The sequence below is a fragment of the Ursus arctos genome, unplaced genomic scaffold (assembly GCF_023065955.2).
Source record: "Ursus arctos isolate Adak ecotype North America unplaced genomic scaffold, UrsArc2.0 scaffold_5, whole genome shotgun sequence".
Classification (NCBI taxonomy): domain Eukaryota; kingdom Metazoa; phylum Chordata; class Mammalia; order Carnivora; family Ursidae; genus Ursus; species Ursus arctos.
In genome coordinates this window covers 44,263,246-44,290,659 of record NW_026623067.1, presented here as the reverse complement: position 1 = coordinate 44,290,659, position 27,414 = coordinate 44,263,246, and the positions used below count along the sequence as shown (strand labels likewise).

The 27,414-nt window shown below is 38.1% G+C and overlaps 1 protein-coding gene across 2 annotated transcripts in view; it reads right to left on the bottom strand.

Annotated features, from left to right (window-relative positions):
- The window catches only part of SPINK5 (serine peptidase inhibitor Kazal type 5), a 76,211-nt gene that overhangs the window by 26,041 nt on the left and 22,756 nt on the right, over window positions 1-27,414 (bottom strand). For both annotated transcript variants that reach the window (XM_057307310.1, XM_044384022.3), the window contains exons 5-19: window positions 26,990-27,117; window positions 25,105-25,168; window positions 24,084-24,211; window positions 22,515-22,578; window positions 18,934-19,061; window positions 17,062-17,149; window positions 14,873-15,000; window positions 13,525-13,606; window positions 11,784-11,911; window positions 9,939-10,020; window positions 9,468-9,595; window positions 6,685-6,733; window positions 4,881-5,008; window positions 3,211-3,298; window positions 486-613 (exon numbers count right to left, since the gene is read on the bottom strand). In XM_057307310.1, the coding sequence (XP_057163293.1) occupies window positions 486-613; window positions 3,211-3,298; window positions 4,881-5,008; window positions 6,685-6,733; window positions 9,468-9,595; window positions 9,939-10,020; window positions 11,784-11,911; window positions 13,525-13,606; window positions 14,873-15,000; window positions 17,062-17,149; window positions 18,934-19,061; window positions 22,515-22,578; window positions 24,084-24,211; window positions 25,105-25,168; window positions 26,990-27,117 (1,541 nt within the window). The remainder of the gene's footprint in view (window positions 1-485; window positions 614-3,210; window positions 3,299-4,880; window positions 5,009-6,684; window positions 6,734-9,467; window positions 9,596-9,938; window positions 10,021-11,783; window positions 11,912-13,524; window positions 13,607-14,872; window positions 15,001-17,061; window positions 17,150-18,933; window positions 19,062-22,514; window positions 22,579-24,083; window positions 24,212-25,104; window positions 25,169-26,989; window positions 27,118-27,414) is intronic.

The window sequence follows — 27,414 nt, the reverse complement described above, 5'->3', positions numbered from 1 at the left end:
TTAATGTTGTTTAAAAAATAAGACACATGGGTCATAGCAACCAGTAAACAAATTTTTAGCACCACATTCTTCTGGAAAATAAAGATATTGTTCTTCTTTCCAAAAAGCAACGAGGATGCTTGAAAATATTTACTAGATGTCAGCAAATTTTCAATTTGTTAGTGCCTAGTAATCACATCTTTGGATTATTCATGGTAGTATGTATGCAGGGAACAGGTATCCCAGTCCTTATATGCCATTAACTCTGGGGGAATCTGCTGTGAGCACATGGTCCTCCCTGGAGCAATTCAAGTACATTTTAGAACACTGAGAATACCTCAAAGAAATGCACAAAGTATATGGCTTTATAACTGTAAATCCTTGAACACCACACAAAGATAGCTTCCAAATCTACTTCCTCGAGAAAACCTTCAGTATGACTACCCTTGCCTGCCCCAGGCCTATCTTCTCCCACACTCAGCAGCAGTGGCTGAGGCTCGACTCACAAAAAGGCTTCACACATGGAGCACGTATTGCCATGCATTTTCCCATCTGGGCCTTCAATGGGGTCGTTCTCCCTGGTGCACGGGAGTCGTCCGTTTCTCACATAGTTACGGTATTCACTGCACAGCTCCTGCCAAATGAAGGTGGATTTAAGAATCAGGTAATTAAATACTGGATAACTCCTCCACAGCACCCCTCTGAAAACTGTGATGGAATGCTCCCAAATGTAGTGGATGCATCAAAATGGTGATGTAGAAGGTCAATATTACCAAGATACTTTTCAGGAACCCAGGTCACACATTATCTGCAAAGTAAGATTATGTTACTGATATCATTAGAAAACCTTCAGTTCAACTCAAATATTATTCAGGGCTAGGTACCGTGAGATATACGAAGAAGAATTATCTATTGTTCCTTTTGTAAAAAAAAAAATTGTGATTGGCAGAATAATAGCTCCTACCCCCCAAATTTGTCCAATCTAATACCCAGATCCTATATATTACCTTACTGGGCAAAAGGGATTTTGCAGATGTAATTAAGAACCTTGAGATGGGGAGATTCTCCTGGATTATCCTAGTGTCTCCAATGTAACTGCAGGGGTCAGTCCTTAAAATTGGAAGAGTGAGACAGGAGAGAATGAGAGAGAGTTACAACTGCAGAAGAACAGTCAGAGATGCGACGTTGTTGGCTTTGAAGATGATGGAAGGGGTCCAAGAGCTAAGGAGCACGATGGCTTCTAGAAGTGAGAAAAAGCTAAGAGACAAATTTTCCCCTAGACATTCCAGAAAGGAACAGAGCCCTACCAACACTTTGATTTAGCTCAGTGAGATCTAGGTCAGCCTTTTTTTTTTTTTTTTTAAGATTTTATTTATTTATTTGACAGTGAGAGAAAAAGAGAGAGAGAACAAGCAGGGGGAGTGGAGTCAGAGAGAGAGGAAGAAGCAGGCTCCCCACTGAGCAGGGAGCCCGATGTGGGGCTTGATCCCAGGACCCTGAGATCATGACCTAGGCTAAAGGCAGACACTTAACTGACTGAGCCACCCAGGCACCCCCAGGTCAGAATTCTAATGTAAAAACCAAAGATAATAGGTTTGTATTGCTTTAGGCCACCAGGTTTGTGGTAATCTATTAGAGCAACCATAAAAACCAAATATAGAGTATTTAGAGTCTTTGGAGAAAGTGCATAGAAGCATCTATAAGTTAGAATAAAACCAACAATGTAATTGAGAAATAAAGGAAAATTGCTGGCATAATAGATGATAGAGCTATTAAGTATATTGTATAAATGGGGAAAATCTTTGGAGGGCAGCTAATACTTATTCTGAGCCATGAAAAGTGACCAGAATTTTGACAGAAGGAAGGGATAGTTATGTCTGAGTATGAGGGGGCCATACAGAAAGTAAAGTTCATTGCATGTATAATACTGAAGAATTAAGGCATGTGAGGGAATGTGCTGATACACATGGGTAAGTTCCTCGGGACTTCATAAAAATAATACACATAATAATATTTTATAAGTGAAGAAAATAAGACACAAAACTGTCTGCCTTGCTGGTAGGGAGACACAGCCAGTATTTGAGCCCTGGCAGCATAAGTCCAGAGTTCAGGTTTTTTACCATAACGTGACTGAGTCCATAAGACGGATACCTTGAATCAATGCTTGGTGTGTCCAAGAAGCAACAAGGCGGCCACTGTGGCTGGCACAAGGGTGGCGATGGGTAGAAAGTAGGAAATGAGGCCTGAGAGGTGGCAGACGTCAGATCATGCATGGCACTGTAAGCCACTAGAAGGACCTTGGTTCTTACTCTGAGTGAGATGAGAAGCCACTGGGTGGCACAACCTGCCTTATGTTTTTAAATAATTACTTTGGTTTCTGAGTTGAGGGTAGATTGTAAGAAACAAAGGTGAGAGCAGGGAGAACAGTTAAGAAGTCAGGTCTTCCAAATTATAAAAGGATACAGGAGAGGAGAAATGAAGACCTGAGGCACACCCCGTCAGAATCTTACAAATGGTGACAGGGTGCAAGATCTAAGGTGTATCATGGACATTATAGCCAGAACTTGTGGTCCAACTGCTGGCTCTCAAATTATTAACTTTATATATTTCCTAACTTCTTATCTGAGCCTCTGAGTCCTCTTCTATAAAATACAGACAATAATACATACCTTGAATGGTTACTACAAAGATCAGCCCTAAAATTGCTATACCCTATGGCGTATAGCAGCAACTAAATAATTAATAGCCATCATCATCATCATCATATCATCATCATCATCATCATCATGATGTGAGAATGCAAACCCAAGGCTCAAAAATGCTGTTAAGTAATTTCCCCAAAATCTCACAGGAAATTAATTGGGATTAAAACTTAGGGTTTGTATGTTTTGTTTTGTTTTGTTTTGAACTACCCATCCTTATATAAAAAGATAGAGAAAAATCTGAAATCTGCCTCAATTGGTTTGTATTCAAACAAGATAGCCATCTATATGTACTTCTTTCTTGGGGATAATACAATTCACATGGTCAGTGGAGAAAATGGTGACTGACCTCTTCTCAAATACACAAGCAACTAAATCAGAGGGAAGAAGGAATCTTCTCATACACAAGGATCCAAATAAATGTTCTCAGTCTGTAAAGTCACTAAGGACACTGGGATGAGGAGGCAGGAGCGGGAGGCTAGTCTAGGGGAATGGAATATTTACGTGTTCTAAAATCTAAAACAGTTACCTGCGCTGCTTCTCTTTTCACTTTCTCAGGCTTTGCTTTGTCCTTTCCTTCCTTGACATTATTTTTCTCTTCTTCTTCTTCAAGTTTGCTGCAATTAAAAACAAAAAAGATACAAGCTAAGCAGGATTTCCCATTCTCTATGAAAATGTATTTTAAAAAGGGATGAGGATCTTCCAGACAAGGTCAGATTCACTCTTCAGTAAAAATCTACCCAGTCTAAGAGATACTATCACTGTGCCAAATAATGCAGATAATAAACAAAATAATAATGAAATACAATCCACCCTAAAAAAAAACTAACATGATCTTTTATCAGTATTAAACCCTCAAGTAGTTTTGACTCCATCAGTCTTATTCCATCAATCAGTGACTTCAGTGATCTGAAAGAAGCCACAGTCACCTTGATTTCTAAAAATCGTGCAACTTTTCCTATGTAAATAGCAACCATATCAGTGAGGAAAGCCAGAGGTGATACCAAGACAGACGATGGGCCCATAGTCAAAATAAACCATGTTTCACTATAAAATTAAAATTTTAGATATTAGTTTAAGGGGATTAATATTCAAGTTGAAGTTCAAGTTTTAGAATAATTATCCAAGTCTAAGAAGATTCAACAATTAATATGATAGGTTGATCATGAGCTTAAGCTTCTGGCTTTCTTGCCATTTTCTATTGATACACAGCTTATCAAAGCTGGAAACTCTGTAGCACTGATCACATCTCATTTAGTCATCAGCACAGCATGGACAAATGGATCAAGTGAGAAAAGAGCCTTGATGTCCTGAATCTCAGGTCACTGTGTACACTACTGGCATAGTCTGTCAATCTCGCCTTTAAGGAAATATGTGCACATACCTGAGACTGGACAAGGACATGTGAAAGTTAAGGGACAACAATAACTTTGCAGCTTTTCAACAGATATTATTTAAACACTTTCCTCAGCATTTACCTTAGCCTGAGACTCTGTAGAGGATGAGGAATCTAAGAAGGAGGAGACCCTGAGGAGGTAATAGTCAATTTCTCCTATACTGTCTCACTCAATGGAGTTTTGGTCCCACTCACCAAGACAATGGCCTAAGAGTCCCTTGGACTTGGCTCACAAGAAGACATTTCAATAAACATGTATTGTATGGGCTTGCCTCGTACAGGTTTTACTCTCTATGCTAAACCACTTAACAGAGTGTTTATTTCAGCTGTGCACAGTAATGTCCCTGAAGGGATAAATGCAACTTTCTCCATTCCTTCTCTCATTCAGGTTATTTTAACACTTCTTTCCTACTGGCCTCATAAACCTCTATGCAACTGGTTTTCCCTTAGCCAAGAGCTGAATATATTCACAGAATCATAAAATGTCAGGGGTGAGAGAGACAAAGATATTACTGTATCCAGATCATCAAACTTATGGTCTCAGTTATGAATGATGATTATCAAGTGTTAAAAATATAAATTAAGACTTTCTCATGACTTAACTAGAGGATAGAAGGATAACTGGATACAGAATCACATTGTCACTGTGTGATTCATTATTACTTCATGTCTTGTCTCTGTGCTTTTAAACTTACATAGCATACAAGCCATGGTATATATTCTACACACTTCTGAGGAAACTGAGACTCAGACGTGATCAATGATGAAGAGATTCAGTGGGACAGACGAGGGTAGGTACTCACAATAGGCTTGCACACATGGCACACTTGTTTCCGTGCATTTTGCCATCGGGGCCGCGGACAGGGTCATTCTCCCTGGTGCATATAAGCATTCCATTCCTCACTTGGTTCCGAAATTCACTGCAGAGCTCCTGGAAAATATTTTCTCAGAATGACTGTCTACCCTTTCTGCACCTTTGCCTCTTCTGAGGAATAAGTGACGCAGAGTAGAAGAAAAACAAAAAGCGATCACAAGGAGCAGTAAATCGATAAGTCTTTACAAAGCTTCCATCATGGACTCAGAATTGTCCTTGCACTAGACTGGATACAGAAATATTTCTCATCATCATTCTGCTCACACTCTAGGTGCAGAAGAAGGCTGACAAAATTAGCAGAGAACAATGTATATGTTTGTGTTATGTTACATGTCACAGTCTATAAAGGGGAGGGGCTTCCATGGACCTAGAAGAAGAGGCTTCCTGGAGGAATGAGAATACTGCTGAGCTTCCATGAGAAAGAAGGACATCCTGCATTTCCAACTACTTGGGTGAAACTAGAGGACACTGCTGAGTGAAATAAATGATACAGAAAAAAAAATTCAGTACAATCTCACTTATATGTGGAATCTGAAAAAGCTGAACTCATAGAAACAGAAAGTAGAGTGGTGTTTGCCAGGGGGTGGGGGAAATAGGGAGACGCTGGTCAAATGGTATACATTTCCAGTTATAAGATGAATAAGTTCTGGAGATCTGCTTTACAGCATGGTAATTATAGTTAACAATACAACAGTATTACGCAGTATAATTGAAAGTTGCTAAGAGAGTAGCTCCTAAATGTTCTCACCACAAAAAAGAGATGTATTTATGTAATAACGTTATGTGATGGAAGTGTTAGGAAATGCTAAGGGAGTATCATTTTACAATATATAAGTGTACCAAACCAAGACAATATACACAATGTTAAACTTACACAATGTTGTATGTCAATTATATCTCAATAAACCTGGAAAAATTAAAATAAGAATAATGTGCAAAAAAATTAGTGAATCTCAATTTGTCTTTAAGAAGGCTCAGAAGGAAAAGAAAAACATGCTTAAATTAAGAAATAAAGATATATTTAAAATAAAGATATGGAGGAGAGGAAAAGTATGAGCCCTTGGAGAAACTGACACCTTTCTGGGAGTTCCTTGAAAAAGAAGAGGGATAGGGGATTTCAAACAGGAGAGGTACAGTAGGAGCAGAGGGAAGAAAAAAATGTGTTAAGACTGACTGGAAAATCTAAGATGATTTAGCAGCTCATCAGATATTATGGATAAAACAAGTGTCCAATTCTAAATTACCAATAAAAGGATGGTTTCAACTAACAGAAAGAAAGTTCATGAGAAAGTGAGTCAGTTTAAAGGTAGACTTTTAAACTGTGTCTACTTTTCCCAAATAAATATTAGGCTATATTTTGCATTTATTAGGTAATAAAATCCATAAAGGTAAATTTTGTTTATGGCCGTTATATGAGAGTAATCTGACATCACAGTCAGATTTTATTGTGCTACTTGTGAGAAGCCAAATATGGAGAATATGCCTTACGGAGTAAGTTAACCCTCTCCTTCTTATAAAATGAAACTCAAAATGTGAATTATCATGCAATAAAACTAGTACTCTAGAAACTTCTACTTGAGACCCCTTTTTACAAGTGACAGGCTTTTTGCTGCTGTTGTTCATTTCAGGCATGGCAATTGAAAAGGAAAACATTTCTGCTAATGAGGTATCTAGAATACTTCAAGAAGAAAAAAATGTCAAGGCATAGCATTAGCAGTCCCGAGAAAAATTACCTTTGTAGCTTCTCTTTTAGCTTTTGCTCTTGCTCTTTCTTCTTGCTGACTATAAGGATCAGGGGAAGAAAAAGAGGGAAAAAGAAATGGGTCTTAATACAGTACAGTAGATTCTTAACATTTACAGTTTGATCATTCGTTGCTTTGACAATTCTCAAGCACCCCCAAGGATCCACTCACAGCAATTTGTAATTTTATTGGAAAATAAACTGAAATGATTCACTTCACCTCAAGAAACTAGTGTGCAAGAGAAAGTCCCTTAATGAGTAAACCCATTAGCTGCCAGCAAGTACACTGCAGTAATATTTTCCTATTGGCTGATTCTTTTACATCTGCAACAGCTCTCTACAAAGTGCTAATATTTGGCTTCTGGGAGGCAGTATAGCATGGTGGTAAAGAGGACAGAGTCCAGAGCCATAAGGAACACAACAGATGTCTGAACCTCTCTGTGCCCTCCTCATCTTTAAATGCAGAAGGGGAAGGAAGGGATAGGAGGAGTAATAACCACATTCTTCTCATAGGATTGCTGTGAGCATTAAGTGAGCTGATACGTGTAAAGCAACTAGAGGAAATATCTGGTACATAATGAAATGATTGACAAAGGTGATATAAATGATCGCTATCATCATCACTGTAGTTATTATTAAGAGTGAACCCTCCAAAAAAAAGGCATATGAAGGAAATAAAGTGAGGGTGATAGCTCTTAACCATTTTAGGTAACTAACAGTGTTGCAAATCAAGTTTAGCACAACTGGATCTATAATCTAAACAATTTAATCCTGTTAAATATGTATAAAGTTTTCACCATAAAAGGTAAAAATGTGTAAATAATATGTAAAAATGTTACGTTTCAATCAACATAAGACTTGCTCATTGATTAAATTAAAACTTTTTTTTAAAGATTTTATTTATTTATTCGACAGAGATAGAGACAGCCAGAAAGAGAGGGAACACAAGCAGGGGGAGTGGGAGAGGAAGAAGCAGGCTCATAGCGGAGGAGCCTGATGTGGGGCTCGATCCCATAACGCCGGGATCACGCCCTGAGCTGAAGGCAGACGCTTAACCGCTGTGCCACCCAGGCGCCCCTAAATTAAAACTTTTTTAAATGGTGAAAAGACGGGGTGCCTGGGTGGCTCAGTCAGCTAAGCGTCTGCCTTCAGCTCAGGTCATGATCTCCGGGGTCCTGGGATCGAACCTCAGCAGGGAGTCTCCTTCTCTTTCTCCCTCTATCCCTTCCCCTTGCTCATGCTTTCCCTTTCTCTCTCGAATGGATAAATAAAATCTTAAAAAAAAAAAGGTGAAAAGGCAGTTTGCATATGGTATTAAAATGTGCAAAAAAAGACTATGGAGGGAAAAATTATTCTCAAAAAAGGCAAGAGCCTTTGCTAACATACCCACAAAATATGACAGTAAATATTTCTTTTTGATAAGGAATTTTTATAGTGATGGGAGAAAATTACTAAAATACCTCCAACTGTGATGTTTCTCATACTTCTTTATATGGAAACTGATCTAAGCTTTACCATGAGTCTACGTTGACTAAAAAATTAAAGAAGCATTTTCTTTCCATACCGGGAAATTATCAGAGGAAGCAACAGAGCTGACCACTAGGTGGCAGAATTACTTCCTTGTCACCGAAAGATAAATATAAAGAAATGTAAAGAAAAAGAGACTGAGACAAACCTAACTACAGGCAAATATAATTAATTGCCAGAAGTTATAACGGCATTGCTAAATGATTGTATTACATTTACAGCATACAATGGAAAACATCATTTTCTTCATTTTTTTTCTGCACGGCTATTTCTCATTCCCAACTTCTCTGGGCCTTTATGTTGTCATCTTGCGATAATACAAGAAAGATCCACTTCATGTGTTTATTGTGAAGATTAAGGTAGCAAAACTTTTAGCAAGTATATGCCGATTACATGCATTCAATAAATGATGGTTATGATGATTTGGTTTTTAGTGCTTCTATGCCCAAACACTACTGGACAAATCTTCAGGGTTATAATGCTCTCCACCAGGGGAGACTGAATGACTGAATCCTTTCAGAGATTCTGGGTATATAGAAAATCAACTGGAGTATCCCTTGGGAATAAGATAAAAAAACCTTAAGGAATATCATAGACTTTTGTTTGAGAGGATACATCTTGTCATTTATTCTACAGTTGTATTTTACTCGCCTGAAAATGAGCATCCAACTTTTACCATTTCTAAAATAGTCTTCACCTACTTCAACTATTATAAAATTCATCTTCATTTTGCACCCAAATCTGTGTCCCTAAAGCTCTCAACCATTTTAATTCTACTCCTTGAGGTCACACAGAGTGAGTAAGAAGAAAGGTAGTGAACTAAAACAGAAAAAAAAACCTTCTTCCTAAAATTTTCCATGCACCATAATGATATTTTATATGTAATCTCATCCATTTCCTATTTTAGCTGATAATCCTTCAGAAAACTAAAAGCAATTCTTATGGTTATCATAGGGTATTCTCTTCTCTGAATAAAAGATCTCGAGTTACCTCTAAAATATCCTAAAACAAATTATTATGGCTCTCTTCAGATCACAGTAATCATCATCTGAAAGCTCTCCACTTGCTTTTTCGTTTTGTGTTTTCTTCTGTGTGTGTGTGTGTGTGCGTGTGTGTGTTTTAGTTCATTTAAATGTGACACCCAAAAATGATCACTGCCCTGAAGAGGAAAATGCATTATTTGCAACTGTTTAAAAACTTCCCTCAGTTCCTTCTCCCTCTCTTTCTGAAGTCCTGAGCTCTACTCACAAGAAGGCCTCACACATGGAGCACGTGTTGCCATGCATTTTCCCATCTGGACCCTTGATGGGGTCATTCTCTCGCGTGCAGAGAAGCTGTCCATTCTTCCTTAACTTGCGGTATTCACTGCACAATTCCTGTGAAATTGAGGAAGGAAGTTTGAGGTTTTGAACACAGGTGGGGGCAGACTGGAAAAATAGCTGAAGTTCAGACTTTTTTTCTTAAATGGGGAACAGCAATTGGCTTATTTTAGAATAGTTCTTAACTGGGAAGACATGACTATTTTTAAATGATAAAAGTTACACATCCTCGACCTAGAAATAGTCACATATGCACATGGGTATATGCTCACATATAAACAAACACAGACTGTACAAATGTTTCCTACAGTTTCAGGGGATTTATGAGTTTCCTGAATGCCATCTATGGAGGCCAGGTCCACATGCCTCCGCCTCCAACTTCTGGAGAAGTTCCCCTCACCTCAAAGGGGGCTGTGTTTTCAGATTCTCTCTTATTTCTTGACTCACTTTCCTTCTTTTTCTTTTCATCTTCCTCTGTTTGGCTAAAAAAGAATGATTAAAAAAGAGATCAGTAAAGATCATAGAATGTCCAGGTTGAAAGTGACCTCAAATACCATTTAATTATTACAGTTAGTACTTATTAAATTCTGGGGCACCTGGGTGGCTCAGTCAGTTAAATGTCTGCCTTCAGCTCAGGTTGTGATCCCAGGGTCCTGGGATTGAGCCCTGCATTGAGCTCCCTACTCCCTCTCCCTCTGCTCCTCACCACCTTCCTCCCCTGCTTGTGCTCTCTCTCTCTCTCTCTTTAAAAAACAAAAAACACAAAACAAACAAACAACAACAAAAACACAACTTACTAAATTCTTACTATGTGCCTGACCTGGGGCTCATTCCATGAAATCTTCCCAACTGCATGTTACAAAACTACTATTTATAACCCCTTTTACAAATGAGAAAACTGACAGAATGGATCACTTTCCCAAGGACACAGAACTGATAAATGTACCCCACATATTTAAACCCTAATCCACAGGAAGTTTTTTGATCTCCCACTACTCACAACTTCTAATACTCAGTATGTCTGGTTACTGTCTAGCTTTGCTTTAATCTGCTAGTAAATTCTCTACCTCTATCATCCTTGAAACCCCACACAGGTCATTCTACCCTTGAAGTCCCCAGACGGTTAGGAAGTTGCTTCTGGCATTGAGCCAGACCCCTTCCAGAGCTTTCTCTCATTGTTCCCACTTTCATCCACAGAGACAACCTAGAACTAGTGTTGATTCCACATTTAAAAACAAAAGCTACTTGGATATTTCAAGACCATGACTCCCCCCTTGATAAATGTACCAAGCCTTAACAGTCCTCGAAGGACATGGTTTTTATTCATTTCTTCTAAATAGTTTTTGCTTTCCTGCTGAAGTGGTCCTCTCATAATGGAACACAGAAATGCAGCAGAAAGTTAATCTGAACTCACTGCTTACATTTTCTAGAATCCCTTCCATAACAACAACTGTCTAGTAGAAGAGAGAGATATTGAACATATAGTCACACGTACTAATTTACAGCTATTAACTGTGCTTAGTGCTATGAAGCAAAATCCTGATCACCATGAAGGAGAAACTGTGGGGTTAGGAATGTAGACAAGGCTTTACCACAGCTGTTTAAGCTGACGAGACACATAGGAGGGGTTCACTTCACCAGATACTCATCATTTCTATTCCAAGTCATTTCCCCAGGTCCTGTGTATGAACTAATGTACCGATTTGCATATCGATATGTTTGCTTTGTGATGTGTTGTGTGATTTCAGATGACTTCACAGCCTGCTCTGCAAGGGTAAGATCCTTGTTTTACATCCTGTACACTTCCAAAGGAACTCAACCAGTGACTGATAAGCAAGAATGATTCTTTGGAGTTGAATAGGAGTGATCTCACCATGATGGCAACATAGATGGTTCCTAACTTCCCTTCCCCTCATCAGAACAACCAACCTGTATTCAAGAACATGACATGACTGAGAGAATCCCAGAACACAGGGACGAGGCTGAAGTACCCACCATACCTCAGTGACCAAGCCAGACTGCATTAGAAGGGTACGAGAAGCAGCTACATGTGGACCTCATTGCCCCTCTCTCAGGACAGAGCAGGAATTATTCTTTGATATTTATGACATTGTGTAAAGATGCCGTTGACAGGAAACAAACACAATTTAAGAAATAAAATATAACAAAGTTAAAATTAAAAAATAAAAAATGAAGCAGAAAGGACAAAACTCTCCCTCATTTTCCCAGGCGTAGTGCTACTCACAAGAACACCTCACACATGGAACAGGTGTTGCCATACATTTTCCCATCTGGGCCCTGGATAGGGTCGTTCTCTCGCGTGCAGGGGAGTTTTCCATTCCTCACAAGCTTGCGGTATTCACTGCACAGCTCCTGCCAAGACAGAGAAAGCAAGCTGGGGATACGTTTTATTCCTATTCCAAGCAGAAGACTGGAACATCAACTTTGGCAGAAACTAATATTATGCTTCTTTGACACCAGGACTTTAGTTGTGTTTCTCTCAAGAGTAAAATTTAACACAACAAACAGAACTCATCATTTGCTAACAGACGGGAACACGTAAGACATAATGGGATGTCACAGTGTAATAAAAGACGTGGACAAGTAAACTCCACTATCATCTAAACACACTAAAATAAGGGCTGGGGAGCCTGGGTGGCTCAGTCTGTTACGAGTCTGGCTTTGGCTCAGGTCATGATCCCAGGGTTCTGGGATGGACCCCCAGGTCAGGCTCCCAGCTCAGTGTGGAGTCTGCTTCTTCCTCTCTCTCTGTCCCTCCCCCTGCCCTGCCCCTCTCCCTGCCCTTCCCCTCCCCCTGCTCATGCTCTCTCTCTCCTGCGCTCTCCCTCTTTCTTGCAAATAAACAAAATCTTAAAAAAATTTTTTGTAAGAATAAAGTAAATGCAAACATACACGTACAGGAAAATCTGAGAACACAGAGGTTAGGACCATGAGATCTGACTGTGAACACCCGGGAAGATGTCACATAACAAGAATAATTTGAGTGAGACTGAAGAGTAAACAGCATTTTCGTGGGTAAGAAAAGGATTGGGGAATATGTATAAGAGACCATTAAGCTGGGAAACAAAGTAGGAAACTACACGGGCATATAGCAGAATATGAATTTCTGATTAAAGATAAGCCAAATAAGAAGGGAGAGAGAAGGAAACTGAGGTACACCCTATAGTTGATGATGAGCCTTTCGTGGCTTTTAAGCAGAACAGTATTGTGATCTGATTACTATGTGAAGCTTTACTCTTAGCTCTGTTAGGGAGGATAGTTGAATAAGGGAAAGAATAGAACCTAGAGGGAAAAGCAGGAGACTTTCATCTTCTAAAAAATAAGTAGTAACAACTTATAGAAGGCTATGGAAACAAATATTGTAACATCTCAGAGGTAAAAACAGGCTTTCCGTGTGCGGAATGAAGGTATTTTTATCCCAATTCAGATGTGAAATTTTAAAAATTCATATGTAGAAAATATACACGTACCGTCTCTGGGAAGTGGTTTGCAAAAGCTAACACAGTCTATAAGTGATGAAACCAGTGCTAGAACCTAGTTTTTTCAGACTTCAAATAATTTTTACTCGACAAGGTTAGTCTTGGAAGCAGCAAGAATTGATCAAGTTCCCATAGCATTCATCTCAATGTCATCTCCAGATTAAATGGTTAGGATTTCCTGGCAATTTTTACTGGACAATATTCCACCCTTTATTATTTTTTTTTAAATTTTATTTATTTATTTGACACAGAGAGAGAGAGCACAAGTAGGCAGAGTAGCAGGCAGAGGGAGAAGGAGAAGCAGGCTCCCTGCTGAGCAAGGAGCCCGATGTGGGGCTCGATGCCAGGACCCTGGGATCATGACCTGAGCCGAAGGCAGCCGCTTCACTGACTGAGCCACCCAAGTGCCAATATTCCACCCTTTAGACTCTGAAATATGTTCAAATTAGAATGCAAAGTGTGACTCAATGGGGGCATTCCACTCACTGCATATAAGGGTGTTTTTTCAGATTCTCTTTTATTTCTTGCTTCTGCTTCAACCTTTTTCTTTTCTTCAGCTTCTGCTTGGCTAAATGAGAGAAAAAATGAGACGAATCCATTGGCCCAGGTATAGGCAATTATTTGTCCACATTCTTGCATTGCTAATCTGTCCTCCCTCCTTAGGAAGAGCAATTTTGTCCTTTTATCACTACATACCAATGAGAAGCAAAAAAACAGCCTCCAGTATGGTAAGATACCATAACTTCTTCATACTTTTTGCTTAACATTGAAAGAAAGATAGTGATTGTGGATCTGGAAAGCTTGTTTTCTATAAAATACCTTTCTTGCCTGTGGTCAAAAAAGAAATAGCATCAATGTCCATCAAGGAGATATCAAAACTAGTATCATTGCGACATTATACCTGGAGGCTAAAAGTGACCTTTACAAAGCACATAGACTGGTTCCCTTGTTTTACAAAGAGCAGCTGAGGCAGATAGGGCTTTGGCTATACTTTTTAGGAAAGGACTAAATTAACCGAGGTCTCTCCTCTCAAGTTTATAGTCTATCACATCATGCACACCCTAGCTTTATTAATACACCTTAAATGTATTGCTTACTCATGGCTGTGTTATCTAAAGACAAAATGCAGTGTGGGTGGAAAAAGGCCAATAATTTCCATACGTTGATAAACCAAATGAGCCTATATTTGCTTTTTACAACAGAATTGCATGGTATGTACAGTTAACTGATGCTATTTCAAACACACAAGGCTATCAATCAAAACAAAAGACCATAGATTCGAAATGTAAATCAACTACTTAATCTGAGTTCAATCAAATAAACTGGGAGTAGTTCCAAATTTTGAAAGCAAACTGCCAATTCTAACTTATTGAGAAATGTCACATTATATAAAGTAATATTTACTTTAATTTTGTAAGGGCTCATGATTGTTTGATGGGCAACCTTAACTCTAATAATCAATATCTGCATTAAGTGCTTCCTTTGGGCCCTAACCTCTCTGGAAGATGAGATGCCTATAAACTTGTACCACAGGTTCACATATGAAGCTTCAGCAGTAGGGAGAATGTGATACTTGCACAAGCTCATGGCTGTCAGGATGTTCCAGTGGTAAGAGAATGAGTGTCAGGAAGCAGACATATTGGAGTAAATGGCTCTAGGCCCTCCTCCCAACTCTACTGCTAACATTTTCAATGTTAAGTAGTCAACTTATTCAACTCCCTTTCCTATTTTGAGCCACAGTTTCTCCATTTACATAAGTAGTTAGAGTTCTATTAGACTCTCTGTTAAGTCCCTTCTCTGGCATTCTTTAGACACTCTGACGTTCTATACTCACTAGAAGGCTTGACACATCGAACACAAGTTTCCATGCATTTTCCCATCTGGACCACGAACAGGGTCATTTTCTCTGGTACAGAAAAGTATTCCATTCTTTGCATGATCCTGATATTCACTGCAGAGTTTCTAAATAATGAAAATGAGACAGCTTAGATATAGTTCCCTATTCTGTTTATACATTTTATTTTATTTTATTTTATTTTATTTAGATTTATTTATTTGAGAGAGCGAGAGACTGAGATACCGAGAGAGAACAAGAGCAGGGAGGAGAGAGAGAAGAAAGCTCCCTGCGAGCAGGGAGCCCAACATGGGGCTTGATTCCAGGACCCCAGGATCATGACCTGAGACAAAGACAGATGCTTAACCGACTGAGCCACCCAGGTGCCCCTATACATTTTTTTTAAAGATTTTATTTATTTATTTGAGAGAGAAGAGTGTCAGAGTGAATGGGCAGGGAGAGGCAGAGGGAGAGGAAGGGAGAGAATCTCAAGCAAACTCCATGCTGAGCATGGAGCCCAACATGGGGCTCAATCTCACAATCCTGAGATCATGACCTGAGCCAAAATCAAGAGTGGGATACTAAACCAACTGAGCCACCCATATGCCCTCTGTTTATACATTTTAGATGCTGTTAACTAAAGATAACAGAGAAGAGGAACTAAGGATAAAAAATAAAACTTTTAGGATGTAGGATCATCCCAAAATTTTGAGATATTTCTCTCTGTGTTAAAAGTCACCCATTTAAGTATTCAACAAATGTATTAAGGGAATATAAATGTGATTTAGCTCTTTTATCACTCAAGTGGACAGGATAAGGAATTACAGTATAAAAAACTAAGAGATTTGACACAGGTCTGAGTTAAATCTGTACAAGCACAAAGGGAAGAATGATTCATGGAAGTACAGAGAAGAGTTTATAGCTGAGTTCTGTATCTTTAGGATGTGTCTAGGTAAACAATGTGGCAAAAGGTCCTCCAAGAGGAATTATGACATATGTGCAAACACAGAGGGGCATAAAAGACCATGTTATCTTGAGATAATCTATTATTGTCAGGAATAAAGAATTAGCTGGATAAAGAGAGGAAGGTTTGGGAAGTGGTCAAAAAGGAGACCTTGAAGATAAGTCAAAACTAGATCACCGAACCTTGAAGGGAATTTGGACTTTACTCTTAGGAAATTGGAAAATGATAAATATTTATGGAAGAGAAGAATATGAGCAAATCTCTGTTTTAGAAAGACCACCCAGCCAGATATGTGAGGATTTGAGTGAATGGAAACTGAAGTTTGAGAAACTATAGAAGAAAATAAGGAAAGGAAGGGAGGGAGGAAGTGTGGAAGGAAGAAAAAAGAACCAGGAAGACAAAGAGGAAGGGAGAAACTGGAAATGAAAGGTAAAAGGAATGTTTTGATTTGAGAAATAAAATTAAAGGATTGAGGGAAAGAAATCAGTTGAAAGTGAGGCCTAGACAATACGATGGAATTACATGAAGTCAGAAGGGGAACTCCTGAAGCACGCTGTTTTATGAAACTGTGAACTACACACTACAGAAGGTGGGAGAACACTTGCTGTTAAAAATAAGGAGTGAAATGGTCCAGATACCCTCTAGGATACCCTCAAATGTTGGCTTTTCATAAGGCCACTGAGTCATGGAAATATTTCCCACTCTATAAAAACAATGTGGAAGATGCATTGAATCTCGAGGATTGTGGAAGATGTTGGCGAGAAGCATAGAGACCAGGCAGGATGCTAATGAATCAACACAAAGGAAATCCATTAGATGTATGAGCTAAGTTGGCAGCAGGAGGAAAAAGACAAATGACTAGTTAAGAAGTGTTTGGAGAGTAGAATGTGGTATGATTTTAAAGGGAGAATATTAAAATGTTACAAAGAAGACCTCCAGAACACTACCACACATACCAAACTTTGAATTCAGATAATGCTTTGATACATTACCTTTGTTTAGGAACTATTCTACTAATATGACTTGATTAATTTCCTCCAAATAGAGCTAAAAATTGTAATGTCGAATTATTCTTATAAATCTTATGAAATGTCAACCATAAACTACTTTGCAGAGAATCCATCAGTAGTGGAGGAAAAAGAACCAATATCGAAAATGCATTCTAGAGTAAAATGCACACCCCCCCCACAAGAGTCATAACTAAATCGATCAAACTAATCATCACCTCCGTTTCTCTCTTAATTTTGACTTTTTCTTCAGTCTTCCTCAGGTTTTCATGTGCTTTATTTTTTTCTTCTGAAAAACGCTGCTTGCTGGAGAAAAAACCCAAAATAAATAAATGAATACAGATGCTTCAAATCCTTGTGTTATAAAATAGTCATTTAGGGGGCTCCTGGGTGGCTCAGTCAGTTAAGCATCTGCCTTCAGCTCAGGTCATGATCTCAGAGTCCTGGCCTCAAGGCCCACATGGGGCTCCCTGCTCAGCAGGGAGTCGGCTTCTCCATCTCCCTCTGCCCCTCCCCCTCTGCTTGTGCTTTCTCTCTCTCTCTCACTCTCTCTCTCTCAAATAAATAAGCAAATCTTATTTTAAAAAAAATTAGGGGGTGCCTGGGTGGCTCAGTCATTAAGCATCTGCCTTCGGCTCAGGGCGTGATCCCGGCGTTATGGGATCGAGCCCCACATCAGGCTCCTCCGTTGTGAGCCTGCTTCTTCCTCTCCCACTCCCCCTGCTTGTGTTCCCTCTCTCGCTGGCTGTCTCTATCTCTGTCGAATAAATAAATAAAATCTTTAAAAAAAAAAATTTTTTTTAAAGTCATTTAGGTGCAGGTGGAAAAACAGCCATGTGTTCATGAGTTCTAGAACAAACATTTTCCAATCATCTTAAGGCTCCTTATTAGATTGAAATCTTCACTCTTTCTCCAAAGAATCCCTTTTATTTTGCCTTCGCGTATGACATTTCCTTCCACTGCAATGACCATTTTTGTCATCTTGCCTTCTTTTAAATCTCCCCAACTTAAATTCTACCTCCTTCAAGAAGACATTCCAGACCTCAAAGTGGAAATGAACAATATATCTGTCATTATATTTTCATAGCTGAATATTCTCTTATGGGATAGTTCTCACTCTGTCTTGCAACGTGTGTGGGTGTATGTGTGTGTGTGTGTGTGTGTGTGTGTGTGTGTGTGTGTGTCCATGGCTTATTTCTGCTATTTAACTTTAAGCTTCTTGAGAGGAGGGATCTTCATTCACACATTCATTCAACATTTGGCTAGTAACTATATTTTGTCAAGTGCTGGCCTGGTGCTATATATAAAACAGACACATACCCTGTGTTCTTGGAACTTAGAACCCAGTCAACAAAGAATCATAGAAATAATTACACAATTACTAGCTGTGATGACTGCTATGAAATAAAATTATTATGAGTTATAAAGATTGATTTCAATTAAGAAATTTTCAGGAGGTCTTATCCAAAGAAGAATAATCTTGAAATGTGATCCACAGAAGAAGAGACACTAGCTGGCCAAGACTGAGACAAACTGGTAGTAGGACAGCGTAAAGGAGAGAGCTTCGAGAGTTCAAGGATCTGAAAGAGTGATGAGACCTGGTCTGAGACATCTCCATAAATGCTGTAATTTATATGTTGTGGGATTTGTCCTTCCCCCCAGATCAGATGCCCAAGATGAAAAGATAAAGTTAATGCAAGTCACATATAAACATGAAGTTTTTGTGGGAGACAACGTCTATTATGTCACAATGGGATAATTACTGAAGGAAAACAGTCAAAGTCTTGGTACCAACTTTTACCCTCATTCTGTATTATAACTATCTCGTAAAAAGGCTCACAAAGGTGCTGGGAGGAAATATTAAGAAATGTTTTGTAATCCAGTCCTCTAACTGGAAAATAGAATCCATTTGTACTCAGGCATACATCATTAGGATCTATTTTAGGTGATATCAGGATTTGCAGACAACAGAAAACTGCTCAAAAATTTTCAACAACAAAGCTGCACCTCAACATTGTTCTTACTCACCATTCCCATTAATCTCCACTTTACCTGTCCCATCACTCCAAAGAACCCACATCTGTACTCACAAAATTTCAGCACACAGGGCACATTTGTTGCCATGCATTCTGCCATCAGGGCCACGAACTGGGTCGCTCTCCCGTGTACAATAAAGTCTTCCATTCCTCACTTGGGTTTCATATTCTTCACAAAAATCCTGCAAAAAAGGTATGTAATTACATTTAGCACTTTTCTACTCTTTCACATAGAAAATGTATATCATGGATTTATAGTCAAAGAATGTCAGGCCTAGAAGGTGTTGGTAAATGTATAACATATTAAGGAGGATTAATAAGAAATAGCAATTATGTAATGAAATTATTATTAGTATATATTTTATTACTAATATATTAGTATATATTTTATTAGTATAACTAATAATAAATTATTAGTTACCTGTATCTACTATGTGGTATATTTATTAAAAGATAAAAGAACCATGGGGTGCCTGGGTGGCTCAGTTGGTTAAGTGGCCAACCTCTGGTTTGGCTCAGGTCATGATCTCAGGGTCTTGAGATCGAGCCCCCCTTGGGCTCTGCACTCAGCAGGGAGTCTGCTTCTTTCCCTCTCCCCTCCCCCACTGCACACGTGTTCTCTAAAATAAATAAATAAATCTTTAAAAAAAAAGGTAAAAGAGCCTTATAAAGAATAAAGCTGAGCAAATATCTCATAAAATCAGATAGTTCTTATTAACTTTCAAGTCTATGAAAAAAGGATTACAAAAAATAAAAGATTTTTCAACAAATTCCAAGAAAGACATAACAAAATGCAGCTGTCAAGACAAAAGAAAAAAGTTGCCAACAGGCAGAATAAATAATCTATAAGATGAGATGCTTAAACACTATTTAATATGGATCAAATAAAGAACAATCCAATCTGGTTTGCAAGGAAAAAGAATAAGGGGGCATCCATTGTCTTCTCTGTGACTGTGGCATCCTTTACCGATGTCCACTTTGATTTATGGATGTCCATTTCTAATACAGTAGGTGGAAAGCACAGAGAGTGAATCTAATTTTCCTTCACTCCCCACTAGAGAGAGGTAAAACACCAACACTAAAATTTAAATTTAAAAGGCTGTGACTTCCCCAAATAACTCAAGAAAAGTTTGTATCCAGGTTTCCCAATGCTTTGGTTTAGTACTTTTGGGTTTTTCTGTGTTTCGAAAATTCTACTATCTGAATTGAAGGCTAAACTTTATATTTACAGCTATAATTATGTCTATCTACTCCAAATTACTCTAAATTTAGGAATCTCTATGTTAATAAACATGTTTTATAATGGCATATATTACTACATAGCCCACAAAACACAACCTACAAAAAAATGCTTCTCTAAGCCTTTTTCAACTATGTGAAAAATCTTCCCATTTCAGCCAGGAAAACATGAGCATAAAGAGTATGGTTTGAAGCTGGAAGACCTGAGCAGCTAGACTATGCCTCTAACTGGGAAATCACAGCAAAGGCCCATCACCTTAGACACCTCAATCTTATCAACTATACAATGAAGTTTTTGGAATAATGCTCTTTAGGGCCTTTTCTAGATGTAATAGTCTCAATTTTTAAAAAATAACTCATATTTCATTAGGACACTTTACAAGAGAATCCTAATTGACTCCTAATAAGAAGACATTTGTTTTTGGAGGAGCAATGGGTGTGCTCCAAACTTCCTGGTTGTAACAATCTAGGAATAAAGACACGGAAGACAATCACTTGATAATCATAGCATGGTAAGAAAATTGTTCAATGGTTCCCATAAGAGAAACAATGATAATTTCAGTTTATAAGTTGTGATTCATCCAAGGAGATTCTGAAGAAATGCTTTTGTGAGCAACCCAATGACAGGTTAATTATGGGGCAGATATTGAGACATCACTATAAAGCAGCCGTATTCAACACAATCATGTCCAGTGACCCCACCAAAACAACGACCCCAGCCACAGAGAAAAAGAGAGAAAAATGAACAAGACCTAGTGATAGATAATGGAAAAAAACTGTCTGTGTTTATCGAGTGATAAAATGCTCAATATTACAAGATGACCCAAAGTTTTTAACTGAAATTTAACAACCAAAAGAATCGCTTTTCAAATCTCAGTTAATATTCAACAAATTACTGAGGACTGATTGCTCCATGTTCATTCATTGAAACTCTGTCGAACACCCTATTTAGGGTGGGAAATTTGCTTGACTGAATAACACCATGATGTAGAAGTTTAGTCCTTGACTACCAAAAACTGGAATTGTGTCTATCCTTAGGAAAACATATGACCATCATCCAAAAAAATAGTATACTTGTTGTGCTATCTCTCCCGATTGGATGGGGGCCCCCAATATGGGACAACCTGATGGAGTGGGGGCTGGTGGCATAGGCAAGTGAAAAAATTCACCTAGGGCAGAACAAAAGAGACAAAAGTTTGTTGGATACACCACAAGAAAGGGCAGGAAGGACAGCAAAGATGACCATGAGGCACTGGGTGGGGGCTGTATATAAAGAAGGAAGGAGAGGAGGTATGGGAATGCACGGAATTTTCTTTTTTTGGTACCTATGTCCCGGTGTTAAGTAGCCCATTAGATAGTTAGGGCTGATGGATATTTTGAGGTGGTTGCTTGATGGGCCTGTTTGTATTCAGGCAGGGGATTGCTGTGGGCCTTTTTGCCTTGATCAAGTTTCCATTGTTCAAGCCTGTTGCCTAAAAGAGGCCTCTACACTTGTATTAACACAAAAGAGTACAGGATATGGAATCACATTCCAACAAGAAAGTAAAATTGAGATTGTTTTCCAAACTCCTTAATTTGGGACAAAGAAATTGAGGCCCAGAGAGAAGAGATGACTTGGTCAGTTTCACACAGCCAGAGCATAACAAAACCAGGGGTAAAACTAAATTGTTCTGACTTCTCAACAAAAAAGTCGTCATTTAAGTAAAGTAACTGCTATCACTTACAGTGAAAGTAGGGTTTAATAAACTTGGCGGTTTAGGAAATTCAAGCTATGACCTACAATGTTTATTCATTTGCTAAAAGGAATAATTTTTTATACTAAACAATTAAACCATATAATAATTTGAAAAAACTCAATTTTAAGGGTACTTTAAAAACCACAATGTCAATATTTGATATTTTTGTTTAAACAGAAGCAAGACCTTTATAAATGCAGGCCTCACTGTAATAACCAAATAAGTCCAATTTACATCAGTGGGAGGATACATCAAATGGCACCAGTGCATACACTGTTCAAAAGACTCTAGAATTATTTTCAAGTTATTCCTGTCTAATTTATATTATGTTTTATTAAAAAAATTATTCAAAGCAAAATTAATCTAAGCCAGAGAGAAGTCTGGTGGAAATTAAGCAGAATTTAATTTGCATATTTTCTGATTTATATTCTTTCTTTTTCTTAAGAATAGCTTTTGAACTTTAGGTGGGAAACACTATTTTAATTCTGAATCTAATGATTAATATACTTGAAACAGTCAACTTGGGGAAGTTTGAAATTAAGGGAAACAATTTATTGTAAAAATTAAGGACAATGACATTATTGAATTACTTCCAAGATTCAAGCCCAACTTTGTTAATACTTTGGCCACAAGATCAAATTATGTTGGTGAGGAATTTACCTTTTCGGTACTTCGTCGAATTCTGGTTTCACCTCTCTTGGCATTTTCTTGAGCTTCTTTTAAGCTGTTAAGAAAGAGAACAGTTGGTCAGTTTATGTCTCAATCATATTTTCAGTGTTCAGTTCTGTGCTAGGCACTTTCATATCCTTGGCCATAGCTTGTTACACCAATCCACTTAACGTGAGACAAGCTTTTCCCAGTCTGGAATTGGAGCCAGAAAATTGCCAAAGATAAGGAAGGGTGTGACACTGACTCACTAACAGTCAATTAGAAGCTTTGTTCTGTAAAAGTAGGTGGGTGTGACTCCTTGATTGACAAACAGAAGATCGTTGGGGAAAATTCCCTTTAAACAAACAGAAGATCATTGGGGAAAATTCCCTTTAACTGGCAGAACCAAGAGCTTTTTAACACAGTGTTGTGACAAGGGTGAAACCAAACTCAGCACTTGAAGTACTGCCATCCACACCCTTATGTAAACCTTTTCCAAACCTTGTAAAGTATTTGCTTGCCTTTATGTAAAATCACTGCTGTAAAAAAAGTGACACTGAACTGAGCTTAAGTCCTCTGGTATCTATTACCTAATTATAGTCCCATCCAGAGACAGGCATTATTAGTTCCACAGAGGAAGAAACCGCGAGTTAGAGAGGTCAAATTCTCTTTTTTTAGCTAGTGCATGAAAACAAACAGAAAGTCACAGAATTGGGGCGGTTGGAAAACTAAAAGCACATGTCTCCTAGATAAGAAAGTAGAAATTAGGCTTATTTCCTGTGTGGAAAACAGATATAATCACTGTTTTGTAAACCTGACAGGACGTGCCCTTGAATTCTCTGGCAGCACACTGTAATTTTCAAAGGCAGGTGTGAAATTTATTAATCTGTTAGATCTTCTTCTGTCCTGATTTTAAAGATCCATGGAAGTAAATGGAGCACCTTAAAGCCTGCTGACATAGAGAGTGTCTGTATCTTGTTTAACAGCCAGAATATTAAAGACTCATTGGATCTTCTTCACATCTCAGCCTCAGTACTCACAGATGTCCAGGCACTCAGAGAGAGTTAAGCTTATCGTTCCCTTTCCTAAAGTTCCACCTTTTCTAGTAATAATGAAGGCAGCCACATGACATTATTATTATTATTATTATTATTATTATTATTATTATTTTAAATTAGACTGTCGCTTTTAGTAAGAGTCTCTACATATTCAAATGAAGCACTGCACTTCAAAAGACTGACCTAGATTATTCCAGGAAAGTGTTTTCTAAATTGTAAAATATTGCGCCTTATAAAATACTGTGCATTGTCCTATCGTTATAATTAAGCAAATTAAGAGTCTTGGATTTAATAATTAACATAATTACCTTATCCATGCCTTTTAAGAAACTCTAGCAGATACTATGAATTAAAAAGAAAAGAAACCCTTCGGAGAGCAAGGACTATTTCACCTCACGAAGACAAAGAATTGTATGCTTCATGAAAGGGACTGTATCTCTCTGTGGAGCGTTTCTCCGACAGCAACCAACTGTGTCCTCATCAAATCCACCTACTTGGGCTACGTGGTGATGATGATACTTACAAAAGCTCAGCACACATGGCACACTTATTGCCATGTGTTTTGCCATCAGGGCCAAGGACTGGATCATTTTCCCTCGTGCATCCAAGTCTTCCATCCTTCACATAAGGTCGAAACGCACTACATAGATCCTGAAGAACAGGGAAAAGAACTTAACATTCATCATCCTGAATGTAATGCCTTCCACACTGTTTTCAGAAATTTTATAGTACTCAGTGCTTTTCTGCCCAATGCACACTAGCCACCTAGAGCAGTGCCAGATGCCTAGAAGTAGCTCAGTAAGTGTTGCATAATTCATGAGGTTACGTATGGTGCTCATTTACTTATTCATTTATTAGTAACACAGATACCCTAGTATGGCTAGAACTAAGGTGGAACACAGTCCTTGCACTTGCTCACAATCTACTGGATGACACAAAGAAATATTTATATGTTATATTTATAATATGACGTGCTAACTGTCCTGGTAGGTGCTATAAGAGCATAGACAGGGCACCAAACGTTGACTTAGGGAAAACAGTCAGCTAGAAAGAGTCCAGTGTGACATGTCTGAGATACTCATTTCTTTCTCCTATAATCACAAGTTCACAGAATGTTAGCATAGGGAAAAGCTATTTAATCCAAACCTCATTTTTAGATATGGAAACACTGGGACGGTGTGGGTAAGTAATTTGCCCAAAATCTCCTGACAGCAAGTAACAGTGCTAGAGTTTCAATACAGATTAAGTTACTGAAGCATAATGCCCTTTCAACTACAAGTGTAGTTTCCTTTTGATGGATGGATGGATGGATTTTTTTTTCATAGAAAGCAGAAATAGAGCTGAAAAGTCTAATTACCAAAGTCACTTGCTCCAGTTGCAGGAACTATCAACTGCTTTTCATCTAAGCAAGCAGTGCCCCATCTTAGGTAAAGCAAGAATTGCTTTCGTCCTAACACCTCACCAAAGAAAGAAGAGGAGAGCATCTTTTTTCTCTCTGAAGTCAGCCTCCCAAGATTTCCCACCATTTTAACACTTGTCCTCACCTGCTCTGGATTACTGGTCTCACATTCCCCTTCGCTTTTTATGCCAACTTGGGACCTGGTTTTACTGGAATTGAAAGTTAGTAGACACACAAGTTTAGTATTACATAACTTTGTACCATTCAAAAATAACTTATTGTCACTGTATTATGATTCTCCTTTGCCCTTGAAAACAGATGTCACATTGCGTTCTTTTCCACACTTACTCTTTCTAATGAGAGACTGTGTTTATAACTTGTAGTTAAAGAAATAGAATTATGTTGGAGGACTAATAAGAGTCAGACCTATAAATATTATTTCTAGAATTTTCTTTCCTATGTCTAAAGAGGATCCATATCAGAAGAGAAGGAAAAAGTACACCTTATAACTAGGTATTAGATGCCTTCAAAGAACTATGCTGTTTTTGATGATGTTGTTTTGAATAAACAAATACAAGTTTATAGATCTAAGATCCTACTATATTATTCTTTGTTTGGGTTATGCTGACTAATATTTTAGTTGTCATGGAAAGTACCTAAAGTCCCAAGAATTAAGTTTATTCAGTCTAATAGAGCTTTAACACTATCTGAAAATAGAACCATAAATGTAAAATTTACTTCCTGCTTTTTAAAAAGGTAAGACAGCTTAAAACCACAGCATTTGTATAACAATTAAAAAAACAACAAAAACAAGATAAAGAGGAAAATGAAGTTATTAAAAGTGATAGGAAAAAAGTTTGTCAAAAGATATCATCTGAGGGAAACAATAAAAAAAATTGAAACCCAATGTTGTTGCACAGTCTCTTAGTAGACAAAGCTAAGGAAGAAACACAATGAGCAGTACGGCTCTCACTGTGTAATGAAGGAAGCATACTAGAAATTAGGGGTGAGAAACTTAGACCTGAAGAGATTTAAAGAATTTATCACAGGATCCCCCACATAAAACATAGTAGTAATTAAATGTACAGTGTGCTCATAATAGTATTACAAAATACATATCTAATAAAACCTGACTGTTCTCCCTATGTCTGTCTGTGTTTTCCGTTTATGTTGACCACCGGTGAGAGGTGAACATCATTTCAGAGTGCATCTCTGAAAATGCAATGATGCAATGGATCACAGTGATTTGATTCAGTTATGTTTTGGTAAAGGTACTTATTACAAAGAAGGATAACGCTTGCAGAACCTTGAAGACTGAATATTTATCATATCCTTTACTAGCTTCAAGCACAGGTTGTTACTATATTTGCAAAAACCAAAGAGCAGACAATTCAGGACTGAGGCCACAGGCCTGAACTTGTGAAGCAGGTGTACCGTCTTGTTTACTGAAGACAACTGACAACCAAACTTAGCACTGAGGGTGGAGAAAGCACCAAACGGGGACAAAATGTTGGACAGCGAGATGCTTTAGCTATGTGACAAAGGTCGAATCAATGAAAAGAAGTTCAGTATTAAAAGTTCCAATTATCCATTCTAATATTATAAATTACCAAGCACTGAGTTAAAAAAATCATTTGATAATTAAATAATTCTCTGTGAAAAAAGATATACTCACAGATAGACAGAAATGGACAGATGTCTGTATGTATATGCATATGTATGTAAGGGTATTACATACACGTGTGCTTATATGTGCATGCAGGTAGATACGTAGATTTAGTTCTATCAGATGTCTACTTCACAGAGACACTGATTACTATCTGATAAACTGCATACAAAAGTGCTTTGTAAAATATAAAGTGTTGCTACATATTTTTTCCCTCAAGAATAGTAAAAGGAGTGGTCCTAATAATTTATGGGTGGCTAAGTCCTACAAAATGAATTGATATTTTAAAGACTGTAAGGGAAAATGTGTCATGTACTTATATGGAGAGCATGCTTTAGGGAGAAAGCCTGCTGCAGATACTCACGCGTTCTCAGCACACAGCGCACATTTGTTGCTGTAGGTTTTCCCATCTGTGCCGCAAACGGCTGCGTTATCGAGGGTACAGATAAAATCCCCATTTCTCTCTTCTTTCCTGAAATCATCACAATTCAACTGCAAGAGACATTATGAAGGAACATCAAAATAAAAGATAAAATATTCCCTAGATACATAAATCGGTTAACATTTTAAACCCACAACAATATAACCTACTAGAGAACAAAACAGACTGAAGAGACTATAGTGCATGAATAACTTCATGGATAATAAAACATGGCCCAAGAACAGAGATGTAATTAGATTTCAAGAGAAAGAATTGCTATTTGATTTCAGCCACTTGCTGTCTGGGTGAGGTAGGCCCAGTCACCCCTCTGAAACTTAGTATACTGTTTGTCACATCCTGCCTGCCTT